The sequence below is a fragment of the Sciurus carolinensis genome, chromosome 12, assembly GCF_902686445.1.
Source record: "Sciurus carolinensis chromosome 12, mSciCar1.2, whole genome shotgun sequence".
NCBI lineage: Eukaryota > Metazoa > Chordata > Mammalia > Rodentia > Sciuridae > Sciurus > Sciurus carolinensis.
The window spans coordinates 45,411,585-45,426,509 of NC_062224.1; the positions used below are offsets into that span (position 1 = coordinate 45,411,585).

General features: G+C 33.2%; 1 protein-coding gene across 1 annotated transcript in view; it reads left to right on the plus strand.

Annotated features, from left to right (window-relative positions):
• The window catches only part of Arhgap12 (Rho GTPase activating protein 12), a 118,436-nt gene extending 103,511 nt beyond the window's left edge, over positions 1 to 14,925 (plus strand). Inside the window, 10 exon segments of the mRNA XM_047520630.1 lie at positions 2,214 to 2,315; positions 3,516 to 3,614; positions 6,334 to 6,436; positions 8,281 to 8,397; positions 9,807 to 9,905; positions 11,749 to 11,826; positions 11,927 to 12,061; positions 12,318 to 12,420; positions 13,401 to 13,419; positions 13,421 to 14,925. Of these exon segments, the coding sequence (XP_047376586.1) occupies positions 2,214 to 2,315; positions 3,516 to 3,614; positions 6,334 to 6,436; positions 8,281 to 8,397; positions 9,807 to 9,905; positions 11,749 to 11,826; positions 11,927 to 12,061; positions 12,318 to 12,420; positions 13,401 to 13,419; positions 13,421 to 13,576 (1,011 nt within the window). The 3' untranslated portion in view covers positions 13,577 to 14,925.

The following is a 14,925-nucleotide window of genomic DNA, read 5'->3' on the forward strand; positions in this document are numbered from 1 at the left end:
GATTCCATTATGCTTTTTTTCTCTTGTGTGCCATTTGCCATTGTGCACTGTTTTGACATCATTTTCTTCCCTTTCCCCATCAAGTCATTCTGCCAACAGGGCTCAGTCTCTGAGTTCTTGCTTTCGCTGCTTTCTTCTTGGAAAAACTCTGTCAGTCGTCGGCCTGCTGTTGCATATGTAAAGTCCGATCCTGTTTCAGCTGTCACTGTATGTGTTCTTGTTGTATACCCCTTGCCACAAAAATTCCTTTTTTTCCCTTTCTTTCTTTCCTTCTTTCCTTCCTTCCTTCTCTCTCCTTTCCTTTCTTTTCCTTTTCTTTTCTTTCTTTCTTTCTTTCTTTCTTTCTTTCTTTCTTTCTTTCTTTCTTTCTTTCTTTCTTTCTTTTCTTTTCTTTTCTTTTCTTTTCTTTTCTTTTCTTTTCTTTTCTTTTCTTTTCTTTTTCTTTCTTTGCCATGAGTACATTGGTGGGAGGTGATTATAGAAAAATGGGACTAAGTTTTGGAAAAGAATAACAAACAAAAAATGTTGCCAACCATATCAGTTCATTTTTCTGGCATTCCATTTCATGTCATTGTTTTTATGTCTAATTGTTTGGTTATTTGTATCTTAGGTTATAGCCGAACATCTACAGAGCGTATAATGACAATACATAATGATTTTTGCCATTTTGAAGTGTATTTTCAAGTTTCATAACTTTTGACATGTATCATTTCTATTCAGGAAGTTATCTGTGCTCATTGATCAGATTTTTGTTGTTATTATATTGCAAAACTAAGGATTAAACCCAGGCCTCTCACATGCAAGGCAGACACTCTACCACTGAGTTATATACCCAGCCCCTAAATGTTTTTAGAATGATTTTAAAAGCAAAGACTTTGTAGAAAACAGTTAAAATTTTAATTATGAATTTTATCATGGTTCCACTGATAATTTCATTTAAATCCTAAATTTTGTTATGTTTTATTATAACTTAAGTACATTATTTAAGTTCACACTGCTAGCTGGGAAAAAAGTAAAAGAACAGTTGAAGCCTTACAATTTCTTAAATGTGGAGCCACTAAGTAGAGTTATTTGCATTTAGATAGTGAATAAGTTATCACAAGGTCAGTGGCTCAAAGCCAATTCCAATGACAATTATAATTTGATTTGGAAACATTTTAGGAAATGAAATTTCTAATATCAAATATAGGAAATATTTGCAGTAACACTTCATGACCTTTAAATTATAATTAAACAGCCATTAGAATAAAACATCCAAACCTTTCAGTATTACAGGAATGCTATTTTCTATTCTTAATTAGCAGACTAAACAGAAAAAAGTAAGTTAACAATGACAAGATACAGAATAAGTATATATTAAACACATTTTCTATTTGCTGATCTTTTCTTTATCTAGTTAGCAAAATATAGTAAATAGTTAAGTGTTTTTTCTTTTCAGCCACATGTCAGCTATTCCCATTCTTTTCACAGTTTTCATTAAATTGTTGGGATTTATAGCTTCTGGCTTTAGTTTATAATTTCTGACAAAAGGCTGAATAAAAGAAAATGGAGCTTAGGGTTTTCTGTTTTCATAAGTTATTGTTAGTTTGTGACAACATAAATAGTCGATAAGGAAATAACTCTTGAAAGCACAAAATCAGGATTAGAGAATACTTATTAGATGGAAAATGTACTTGATATCTGCCTGGTATTATTTGTATAAGAATTTTTTTTTGCCTTTTTCAACATGTTAGTTTATATAACCGTATAGAGTCTAGGACAAATTCTAAGAAATGGAACTGCTGAGCCACATATATATTTGTTTGTCATTTTACAAATAATAGTATTACCCATTTTCCTTCTTTAGGAGTTGTTATAATTTATAGCACTCTAGCATATAAGGGCATATTAGTTTATAGCCTCACAAACATAATTTTGGATATTACTTTCCCACTCTAATGAGTGAAAAAAATATTTCAGTGTGGCTTTATTTTATATATTTGTACATTTTTATTATGATGGAAATTGAGCTTTTTTATATCCTGTGAACTGTACATTCATACTTCTAGACATTTTTCAAAGCAGGAATTGTTATTTTATAATACAAAAAGAGAAGAATTCATGATAAGCTCCAATTTGATATATTAATAATATAAAGTTGGTCTTAATTCTTTTGAGTACACACAAATGCATGAATAACAAATAAAGGTTTTTCCTTTTTTTCTACAATAAAGTTTGGGAGTAACCAGTCCAAACCAGAGTTCACAGTGGATCTCAGGGGAGCAACCATTGAGATGGCATCGAAGGATAAATCCAGCAAAAAGAATGTATTTGAGGTAATTTTTTTTTCTTGGTTAAACTCCCATTTAACCCATAATAATTGGATTCTACTTTTGACTTATTTGAGGGAATAATCTTTCATTGTAACTAAAGCATAGTTTAGTCAATTTGTACCATAATTTAAGGGGAGGGGGAAGTGGTGCAAAAATGAGCTTCACTTAAATAAGTTACTGGGACTCAGACAGTATATTACAAGTTTTTTCGGGCAGCAAAAATGATATGGTTTCCTTTACCTACTACATTGGATATTAAAAAGTAAATTAAGGGAGATATGATATTGGGGAGGCTATCATGTATGCAGGCAGAGAGTATATGGAATATGTTGTACCTTCCTCTTAAGTTTTGCTGTGGACCTAAAACCCATCTAAAAAAAATGAAGTCTTTAAAATAAAAATTAAAACCTTTCCATTTGGTTATTTAAAACCCTCCACATCTATGTATGATCCTTAATTCGTTATTTATTGTTGCACAACAGACCATTCCAAAACAGTGACTAACAATAAAGAGGCATTTCATTTGCTTCATTTACTTGGGCTGATCTGGCTGATTCTTTTGCTTTCTGTTGGGACCATTCATGGAACTTGTGTAGAGCTAGATGGTCTGAGGTGACTTCATTCTTCTGTTGGGGATTGGTGCTTGCTGATGGTTAGGCCACTTTTTCCATAAGATCTCTCTCCTGAAGGAGGCTACCCCAGGCTTCTTCACATGACAGTGTCAGGATTCCAGAAGTCTTTGTACTCAGCCATTATATTTGCTTTTAAGTAGAAAAATGGTGAAAATTTATCCCCTTCCACATATTCTTTTATAATCAGAGAAATGTCTCAGGCTCTGTTTAAAAAAAAAAAAAAGCATATTTCATTTATTTATAACTTTCAAGTGCTCAGCTTTGAAACAAATTTATTTTTAAATAATAAACTATATTAATTTCAGCAAGTACTATGGCATTTGTGTTGGAGTTTAGGATCCTAAATTACTAGATTTTCATTGGGAATTTGTTATGAAAAACAGCTTTACATTTTATGAAATAATTAAACTGGGATTATTTTATGCTGTAGTAAATGATATTCCATAGCTATATAATACTTCTACCTTTCATCACTGATCTACTGGTGGTTTTGTGAACTTTGAATTAAATGTATTTATTTAATTTTTTGAAATTACTGACAGTACTTTTCTACCCCCACTTGCCTCTAAAGCTGAAAACTCGTCAAGGAACAGAACTGCTAATTCAGTCTGATAATGATGCTGTTATTAACGATTGGTTTAAAGTTCTTAGTAGTACTATCAGTAACCAGGTATGTGATTGACATAAAATTTTTATTGCACAGATGTTTTTCTTTTGGTTTTATAATTGCTTGTTGCATATGAAAAAAGGCTTTATATATATTTATTTTGACAGAGGTGGGAAAGACAATGGTCACTTTAGCAATTCCTAGTTACTGGTGATATTAGTGATTTAACATTGTCATTTATATAATGTTTACTGCTAGTGTATTTGAAATAATGTTTAGGTTGGCCTTGGTCCAGAAAGAAATGGTTCAAGAAGGCATAAACAGTACCTAGTACATAGTATTTATTCAATAACTGCACAAATTGGAAATAGTACTATTTGGTGGAAAGAGATGGAAGACAAAATTGTGAAATAAATATGTGTTGTTTCTTCATTAGCACTTTCTGTTCTAGTGACACCTTTCGTTTTTCTGCTCTTTCCCTTCTGAAGATATTCAGTACTCTCAGGTTTTCTTATTTTAATAACAACCCTCCAAAACTCTCAAAATTATACTCTGAAGCTATATACTAGAAAGAAAAGAAAGGAGCTGTCATCTTCAGACTATTCTTACCTTGAACCATATGGAGGATCATGACAGTAACAGTAATGAAAAATTATGGGAAGTAGAAGAGAACTTTTACCTCTTCTAGCACTTTAGTCATGAAGCTATTATAAATACTTCCTTTGCAGTTTGTAATAATGTATGATATTTCTGAATCCTGTCCCTTTCCACTTATTCCTGAAACCATGGATGGACAGACCTTAATATCTTTATACAAGAAGAATAGCCTTCTAAATATTTTTTAATTTAATCTCATCTTTCTTTCTTAGTGCCATATAGCAGATGAAACTTACTGGTGTCATTTTTATAATCCTCTACTGATCAGAAACTTGTGAGTCCCATTAAAATTCAACAGTCTAAACTCAATCTGTCTATTCAGGTGTGCCTACTACACTACACAATGTGAATTTTCATCTGTAATCATAGTAACCTGTTCACTGTCCCTTGAAAGCATATGCATGCATTCATTTAACAAATATGTGAGTGCCTTGTGCACTGGGAAGATACAAATATGCAGGCAGATACCACACAGATACTCTGTGGTGGTTACCGTCAAAGACAAGAATACTGAAGACAGATAACAGTTAATATAATAAAATGTGATGAATGTCATGATGGTGAGGGTGTACAAGATATTATAAAATCTCTCATTAGGGGCCAACCTAGAGTAGTAGTCAGGCAAGGCCTTGCAGGCCTTGTAGCCCTTGGTGTTTTTTTTTTTTTTGTTGTTGTTGTTGTTTTATTATTTTCCTATTGAGGCCCATAGGATCAGGGAATGTACCAAGTCAAGAGAAGAGGAATACTTTTGACTGTGATGTTTAAAAATATGTACTATTTCCAAAGTGTCAAAAGATACTGATGACTACATGTAGCAAGAGATGAGGAAGAACTCTGCAGGAAAAATTACTGCTGAGAGACATTGATGAGAAACCTAATTAAATGAAAAATGTATCAAGTTCTTAGAGTAAAAGATTCAGTCACATCAACATATATCTCTGTTTCAAATGATTTATACATTTATAGATTTTAGATGTTTGAATCTCATTCCGAATCCCAATTGTTTCTCTGGTGGGTCTTGACAAACTTGTTCCCAAATTTATATAAAGATGCAAAGGGCTAAGAAACAAAGGCACTCTCAAAAAAAAGCATAACAGAACTCACTGTGTCATATATCATGATTTTATTGAGCTATATTAACTAATATAGTGTCATATCCATGCAGGGATAGACAAGTAGACCTGTGAAAAAGAATAATGAACCTAGGGGCTGAGGTTGTGGCTCTGTGGTTAGAGTGCTTACCTAGCACACTTGAGGCTGGAACCCCAGCACCACATCAAAAAAAACTAAGTAAAAAAAATATATTGTGTCCATCTACAACTAAAAGACATTTAAAAAAAATAAAAAGGAATAATGAACCTAGAAACAGACCCACATACCTGTGGACACTCATGCCAGATCCAGCACTGTGGAACAGTGAGAAAGAATAAGCTTTTCAGTAAATGTATTGGTACAAATGGATGTCTAAGAAGAAACAGGAACCCATGCACAAAAATAAACTGGAATAAAGACCTCAATATGGGAGGCAAAAGAAAGTTTTTAGCTTTGAAAATTTAGTTTTTTAACCTGTAAAAGTTGCCCTGGTTAGGCTGTAGATGAGTTCTGGGTTTTCTTTCAGTTCCTAACATCTGTGTTTATTAATATAAATCTTACATTGCTACAACACTACGCTTTCATACTGTTATCATAGACAATAAGGCTGTCATATCCATGAAAGTAAGTCCTACCTGCTGTCAGAGAATGTAGCTACGTTTTATCACCATATATTCTAGCTTGACCTGCTCCTAACTGCTGTTGGTGCCATTCATATGCAAATAGCTTCATCTTCAGGATATACCTATTTATCTTATGAGTTATCAGCAATATTTTCTTTGTTTCTCTTTCTCCCTCTCTCTCTCCCTTCCTCCCTCCCTCTTTTTCTTTTCTTTCGGAAATCAAAATTAATGCCACAGGGTGAAAAAGATACTTTTAAAGATTTATCAAATATCTCTTGTAAGTCATTCATATATACTAATTGGTTTCTGAAATCACTGGTAAAGCTAATTACTTAGCATTCTGAGAATTTTGTTACTAAACTAAACTCATATTAGAGGTAATATGTGTTTGAAAAATATCTAACCAATAGGCAGTAGAAACCGATGAAGGAATTGAAGAGGAGGTACCAGACTCACCAGGAATAGAAAAGCAGGATAAAGAAAAAGACCACAAGGATCTTAAAAAACTTCGTTGTAAGTTGTTCTTTTTCTTACATTGCTAATGGTTTGAGCGAACTTGTTCTATTTAAATAAATATCTATATAAAACTGAGTGCAGCCTCTAATATTGGAAAACATTAAGTAAGTAGTTGCAGCTCAGATTTTCTGTACTTTTTCTTGTTAATTCATTCATTGTCATTTTTCAACTTCATGGTATGCCTCTCTATGATTAATTTTAAAATATTGTTATACTCTATTATAGCACACTTCTGTTAAAGCTTCTAGGAAGCTTATTGACTTAAAAATATACAGTTACTCCTTAAGATTCCATGTAGAATCTTAAACTTTAGGGAGTCTGAAGTCATGGGATATGTGCCATAATTCCATTCCTGTTAAACACAGGAAACCATCTCTGGACTAGGATATGTCTGTGCTTGTGCACAGATGCACATGCTCATATCTCCAGATCATACATACAGAAAGAACAAAACTGAAGCCAGGGGGGCTGGGGAGATAGCTCAGTCAGTAGAGTGCTTGCCTTGTAAGCACAGGGCCCTGGGTTCGATTCCCAGCACCCCCAAAGAACAAAAACAAAACAAAACAAAAAACTGAAGCCAGAATTTTAAGAAAAGCATTTTCCAACACTGACTCTTGTGAAGTATGTTATTAAAATAGGCCATTACAAATCAAAACTACATTGAGATTTCATCTCACACCAGTCAGAATGGCAGTCATCAAGAATACAAGCAATAATAAATGCTGGAGAGGACGTGGAGAAAAAGGAACACTCTTACACTGTTTGATGGGATTTAAATTGGCATAACCACCATGGAAATCAGTATGGAGATTCCTCAAAAGACTAGAATAGAACCGCCATTATACCACACCTATACCACACCTATACCCTCCTATACCACACCTCAATATTTATCCTAAAGAATTAAGGTCATCATACTACTGTGCATACCCATGTTTATAGCAGCACAATTCACAATAGGCAGGCTTTGGAACCTGCCTAGGTGCCCATCAACAGCTGAAGCAATAAAGAAAATGTAATTATATATATGCAGCAGTGTTTTATTCACCCATAAAGAATGAAATTATGTCATTTGCAGAAAAATTGATGGAACTTGAGAATATTATGTTAAGTGAAATAAGCCAAACCCAAAAATCAAGGGTTGTATATGTAGAAGAGAGGAAAAAGGAAAAGAAGGTGTGTGTGTGTGTGTGTGTTGGCGGTGGTGTCTCATGAAAATCAAAGGGAGCTTTCTTCAAATGTGTTTTCAAGAAGTATAATTTTAAAATTGTGTTATCATAACTGATAAATCAGCACCAGAGGTAATGCAGAACATTTTCTGGGTACTCCTGTTCTTTGAGTATGAATAATCATGATGAGAGCTTAAAGTATGAATTTCTGTATTATCCAGATTCCTAATTTTTGTTTGTCTTATATTTTATGGATTTGTGTGTAGTTATTTTATCTTCTAAGCCTATTAATGAATCAAAGAAGATAAGTAGATTCATTTATGAAATATAAATTAGAATAACTTAGAGATGTTATTGCACATATACTAAAGGAGGAACAGTTGTGATCAGTTTTTAGTGATAAAAAGGAAAGGTTTCTCTTAAAATTGGGTCTGTGGGGCTGGGGAGATAGCTCCTGGTAGAAGACCCTGAGTTTGATCCCCAGTACCGCAAAAAAAAAAAAAATTGGGTCTGTGTTAATTTGATTCTTCACATTACTCGACTATGTTAAAGATAGAATAATTAAATTTGTACTGTGATTTTGACATGCGAGGTTAATATGTTTTGATTGCTCTGTGGATTTTCAGAAATGTTTGTTATTTTATGAACTGCTTAATATCTGTTTGTCTTAAGCCATGAAAGTATCTAGCATAGATTCTTCAGAACAGAAAAAAACCAAGAAAAACTTAAAGAAGTTTCTTACACGGCGCCCTACTTTGCAAGCTGTTCGTGAAAAAGGTTATATTAAAGGTAGGTAGGGAAAGTCATACTTATAATGAATGTTGGATGAAATCAGAAATGAGCCCAGTGCGGTGACATGCAGCATGCAATCCCAGCAGCTCAGGAGACTGAGACAAGAGGATCACAAGTTCAAAGCCAGCCTCAGCAACTTGCTTAGGTGGAACTCTGTCTCTAAATAAAATATTTAAAAAGGGCTGCTGGTGTGTGGTACAGTGGTTAAGTATCTCTGGGTTCAATCCCCAGTATACCCAAAAAAAAAAAAAAATCAGAAATGAGACATTTCAAATTAAAAACTGAAAATTTCCAAGCAATAAAAATGTTTTCATTCTTTATAGTTTTCAAGTGCAGTGATTAAAAAATATTTGAGTAATTAAAGTTGATTTTTTAAACATCCATGTAAAATTTACCTTAAAACGTTGAACAGACACAAATGAGAAACTAAATTTTTAGAAACCCTGTATCTGAGGAGCAACACAGTTGTGAGGGGTGGCACATACTTAGAAGTCATTAACATTGAAGAGCTGTAGTTTTGCAATGTGAAGAGCTAAAGAAGTTAGAAATTTTGAGTAAATAGTCACTAACAAAGTAGAAAGAAAAAAAAAATGAACAAGTACTTCTTTTCTTTGTTGTTTTTCTTCCATTCTCACAACACCTTTAAAAAACAAAGCCTGACAAATAAGTCAGTAGAAAGAGCTGTTAATTTATCAGGCCCTTCTCATTGAGAAATATAAACCATTGACTTTATGGTGTTATTCATCACTTCAAATATTTTGTTTGTTTTCTTGAATATTTAGCACTAATGTGGAATTTTTAAGCTTTTGGGTTAAAAGATAAACAGCTTTTGAAATGTATTTTTTGAAATCACATGATGGGTATGCATATGCATGTTTTGATAGTTTTTAAAATATTCAAATATTTACTAAGAGTTAGGCATGAACCTAGTTGCTTTGCATACCTATTTATTGGTGTTCAAGAACTATAAGTTCTTGCCCTCACAGAACTTACACTCAAATGAGAGGAGGACGGGATAATTTGAAATTATGATGAATACTTTGAAATTAACATAATAATAAAAGAGAGTGAGTGAAATTGGGTTATCTTAGATAAAGAGTAAAAAGAAAGAGCCAAATAAATTGGGAAGTAGCAGTGGGAGGATGTAGGGGGATTGGTTCTGTGCAAAAGAAGTAGAAAGTAGAAAGACTTTCAGGCAAGAATGAGTTGTGGTGTTAATGGAATTTAGTTTATTTGAAGTGAAATTGAGGAAGTAGGCAGGATGCCTGCCTATATCAAATAAGGCCCATGTCTTTGTAAATGATGTTTGGGGTACACTGGATAGGTTCCATTGCACTCTTAATGGTTTAGCCATCTCCTGGACTAAATTTTATCAAGGGCTCATCTTAAAAATAAATCTCTTTCAGACCAGGTGTTTGGATCCAATCTTGCTAATCTGTGTCAGAGAGAGAATGGCACAGTGCCAAAGTTTGTGAAGTTATGCATTGAACATGTTGAAGAACACGGTAAGAGAATGATTTTGATTTTTTTTTTTTTTTCTCACATCAAGCAAATGAACTCATTGCTCATCAAAATCCCTAGGATTTTTATGATTTTGAATGAGACAACCAAAAGTTCCTTATGGTCCTAAGATGTTAAGAAAAGCATTTTGGGGGCTGGGGTTGTGGCTCAGTGGTAGAGTGCTTGCCTAGCACACATGAGTCACTGGGTTCTATCCTCAGCACCACATAAAAATAAATAAAATAAAGGTATTATGATCATCTACAACTAAACAATATAAAAAAAGAAAAGAAAAGCATTTTGTTTACAACACTTACATGCTTGCACCTGTTTCAGATTAAGACCTCTACAGGCATCTATTGAATATTTAATATGTTGAGGTTAATTAAGTATGTGGCATTCTTTGAAGTCCTTTTGGAGTTGCCATTTGCTTAAAATGAAGAAAGTGGTGATTGTGAAACTGGGTTTTTAAAGTTAATGATGTGACAAGTATTGAAGATCTGAAGAGATTATATTTACTGTTTATTCTGCTATAATAATGAGATGACATTTAAAAACTGTTAAATCAACTATGATGTATCTAAATGACATTGTGTCATTTCCTGAAAATAAGATAAACTCTTTTGTTTTAACTTTTATAGTATTTATACTGGTTTTATATGAATTCACAGTATATTAACAGTATAATCACATTAACTTTCATCTGTATGTCATCAGAAACATTTTTTACAATTAAAACACTTGTGTAATTTAATTTGTACCTTTTGCTGGTTCCTTGTCTCATTGACTGTTCTAGTTGACATGAAGAGACCCCACACTACTTGCCTTTATTTTAAACTAAATGAATATAACACGTTGGCTAATATATGCTTTGTTAAACGTGTTATATAGCATTATCATTTAATGAATTCCTGAGAGTTAATTTTGTGAATTTCAAAAGATGCTATTCGTGTGTGTGTGTGTGTGTGTGTGTGTATAAACTATATGAAATGACCTATCGTTTCTGTAGATTCACTGGCTTAGTTATTAACTCATTTTAAGTTTATTATAAGTACTTAATATGATATAAGCTTTGAAGAGAGGTCTTTCAGTATGTGCATTTACATTATAAAATCATGTGCAAAAAAGTGAATGAGTTGATTTTTTCTTTCTTCCTTTACTTTTGAACTATCCCCAGGTGTTTGCAGAAGTTTATCTTAAATTGTTAGTATTTGAAGTTTAATGAGATGTTTTCTTTGAGCTAAGCCACATTCTACATGATAAACAAAGTAGAATTGCTGCTTATTAAACCAAATGCAGAATGAATCACCATCTTTCTCCCCCTGCCAAGAGTCTATAAAAAGCCATTTAGAAGAAGAGAGTATATTTGTCTATTTGCTTTTAGGCTAATGCTAATGAATAAGAATTTTGAAGCCAACCATGGTGGTGTTCTGTATTCCCACCTATTCCAGAAGCAGAGACTAGAGGATCATTTGAGTCCACAGGCTCAAGATAAGCCTGTGCAACATAATGAATCCCCCTCACCCCCACCACCCCCATCTGAGGCGGGGAGAAGTGGAGACATGCAAGTATCTTTTTAGAAGAGGCAGATAAATACTTTATTTATTTATTTGTACTGAGGATTGAACCCAGAGGTGCTTTACCACTGAGCTACATCCCCAGCCCATTTTTATTTTTTGAAACAGGTTCTTGCTAAGTTGCTTAGGGCCTCACTAGGTTGCTGAGACTGTCCTTGAACTTGTGATCCTCTTGCCTCAGCCTCCTGAGTTGCTGGAATTAGAGGTGTGCCCCATTATGCCTGGCTGCAAGTAAGTATTTTAAACATAACTAATTAATACTATTCCTTAGGTTTGGATGTTGACGGGATCTACAGAGTGAGTGGCAACCTTGCAGTGGTCCAGAAGCTGAGATTTGCAGTCAATCATGGTAAAAGATTATACTCCTTATTGTTATATTGCAAAGCATCACTCGTAACGTTTAGAATTGGTTTAATTTTTTAAAATGTCCTTTTCCTACTGTTTTTTAGATGAGAAATTGGACTTGAATGATAGTAAATGGGAGGACATTCATGTCATCACTGGAGCACTCAAAATGTTTTTTCGAGAATTACCAGAACCTCTTTTTACATTTAATCATTTTAATGATTTTGTTAATGCAATAAGTAAGTATACAATTTCACTTAGTTTCTTTCTAGATTCTGAAAATCCTGTGCACAGATTAAGCCTCCACATTCTGTTTGTACTTTGTTATTTTAAACAAGTTTTTTCCAGTGGATTGTTATTGTTTTACTTCAAAAATTTTAAATGTGACCACCAGATGTCACTGTGTATTACCAAATATCAGCTTCCAAAGTAGGTCCTTGCTTTCAGTTTCATAAGATTTTGTTGCAAAATATCTAGATGTTATCTTTTTTTCAGAACAAGAACCAAGACAGCATGTTGCTGCTGTTAAGGATCTGATCAGACAGTTGCCAAAGCCAAATCAAGATACAATGCAGATTCTTTTTAGACACCTCAAAAGGTAAGAAAACAACACAGTTAGCAGATCTGGTATAGCCACACACAGGGTCCGAACCAGAATTGGATCACACTTTGCCATTTGCTATCTTTGTAACTTGGAAAAAGATAATCCTTTTAGTGGTCTTTATAGGTAAAATGGTTTGGTGCAAAGAGTACATTAAAGTAGATCTTGTGTGTAAAGTACTTATATAGTGCTTTGTGCATAGTAGGTATTTCAATATTGTTGCTAAAATTAATAAATATGAAGGTGAGATTAATTTTTAAGTGAGCTATATTACCCTAAAGTAAAGCCATCATGGCTCAAGCTTAATACATAGTCAATTTAATAACTGATTTCATTCATCCTATAAAAAGAACATTAGAATACTAAAATAAATTATCTCAGATTTAAAAAAAAAAAAACATAAAACTGAAAGTTTTAATGTCTGTGCCTTTATGAAAGTTTTTCCCCATCAACCTAGGAGATAAATCATTGCCTGAATTATAGATATTTATATTTATGTCCCATTTCAAAATTAAAGCTCCAAGTGCAGTGATACATGCCTATAATCCCAGCAACTCAAGGCTGAGACAGGAGGATTTCAAGTTTGAGGAAAGCTTCAGTAACTTAGGCACTAACCAACTTAGTGAGACCCTGTTTCAAAATAAAAATTCAAAAACAAAGGTCCAGGATATGCTTCACTGGTAAAGCACCCCTGGTTTAAATCCCCACTACCCAAAAAACAAACAAACAAAAAAATAAATAAAATATCATACACTTGAAGTTTATATAATAATTACCATTTCATCTGTGTTTATCCAAAAGCAAGCTTCATGTGACATTCACACTAAATTCTATTTAGTTAAATAGTTAGTGTGTCAACCTAGGAAAGTGAGCATTATTTCTCTTTTTTAAATGCAGAATTTAGGTTTATAATACAATTTGAAAAATTTCCCTCATATTTCATTTTCTCTTTTAATAACTTTTCTTTTCCCCCTTAGAGTTATAGAAAATGGAGAAAAAAAACCGAATGACCTATCAGAGTATAGCAATTGTTTTTGGTCCCACGCTGTTAAAGCCAGAGAAAGAGACTGGTAATATAGCAGTTCATACTGTGTACCAAAATCAGATTGTAGAATTAATTCTTCTAGAATTAAATTCCATCTTTGGACGTTGATTCTACAGAAGACAACCTGTGGAATAGAAGCTGGATTCCATCAGATTTCACATCTTTATACATAATGTATTTTTGGACCAAGCAGTGACTTTGATTTTGCACTTTTTTGAGGGATCAGAAGGGAAGTGGCAGAGTGAAATGCCTGTTAGACCCTCATATATGCTGCTTTGTTGCAAGGTGATATAACTGTGTAATTTTGGATTCATTTTATCTTGATTATTTGCATTTAATACTCAGAATTTTAGTAAAAATCAAAACTTAGAGTTCTAACCAGTCACATACACTGGATAATTTGGTAAGAAAAACTACATTTTTTTCCCCTCAAACTAATGTAGAATTTCTTCTCATGACCTATACATTCTTCACTTGATAAAACAATACTTACTATGAGTTATTTTAAAGACACTCTTGGGCATTTAAAACAAAATGAAGTATATCCATTTTGAAACCTGTGTATTTCTTTTTCAGGGTTTCTGCATGCAGTGGCAGTCTAAATACTAAAATTCATTATAACCCAGATGTAGTCCCTTGATGAAAGGCTTGCTGTTTTTTACTGTGTTTCACAGCATCCTTACTGGATATCTTAGTTGCTTGTTTGGGCAGCACACTAATATTACTGAAAACACTGTGATATACTGGAGTTTTATTTAGCATAAGTCAGTTCAGGGTATTTGGGGCTGTCTCACAATACTGAATTGTGGCTAACAATCCTAATTATATCTAGTGCCATATTGAGTTCTTGGTATAACCCTGTGGAAACAGACAATATTTTATGTAAATATGGGCTAAAGATATAATGTCCTTTAGCTTATGTATATAATTGTGTTGTATAGTCTGGGAATACATGCTAACCCTACATTTCTAATCCTGATATAGGTAATCTTTTCTGTGAATATTAGGTTTCCTCCAGAAGTAGACCATTATTTGGGAAAGTTAACTGTGTGCACTTTTAGATTTTAATTTCATTTACAGGCAGATCACTGTAATACAAATGGTACTGGAAACATACTGAATAGACTTGCTAAATGGTAAATGCACTACAAGAGGAACCTTTTAGATTATTTAATATGTACAGAATACATTAGAAAAATTTATTACACAATTCTAACTCTCCAGTTTGAATAGTGGAAACCCATGTGTAGATTAGATGAATCTTGGTTGGAAAATAACATTGCTAAATTTGAGACTTTCTTTTTACATTACTAATGTAGATTGATTTGTATAATAAAACAGGGTTTGGAAGGTTTTGTTACAGGGAGCATGGTCTGTTGAAAATTTTTTTAAATGTATTTTTCTAGATTAACTGCTGTATATGAAAGGTCTAATCTAATAAAGAAAACTATAAGAGG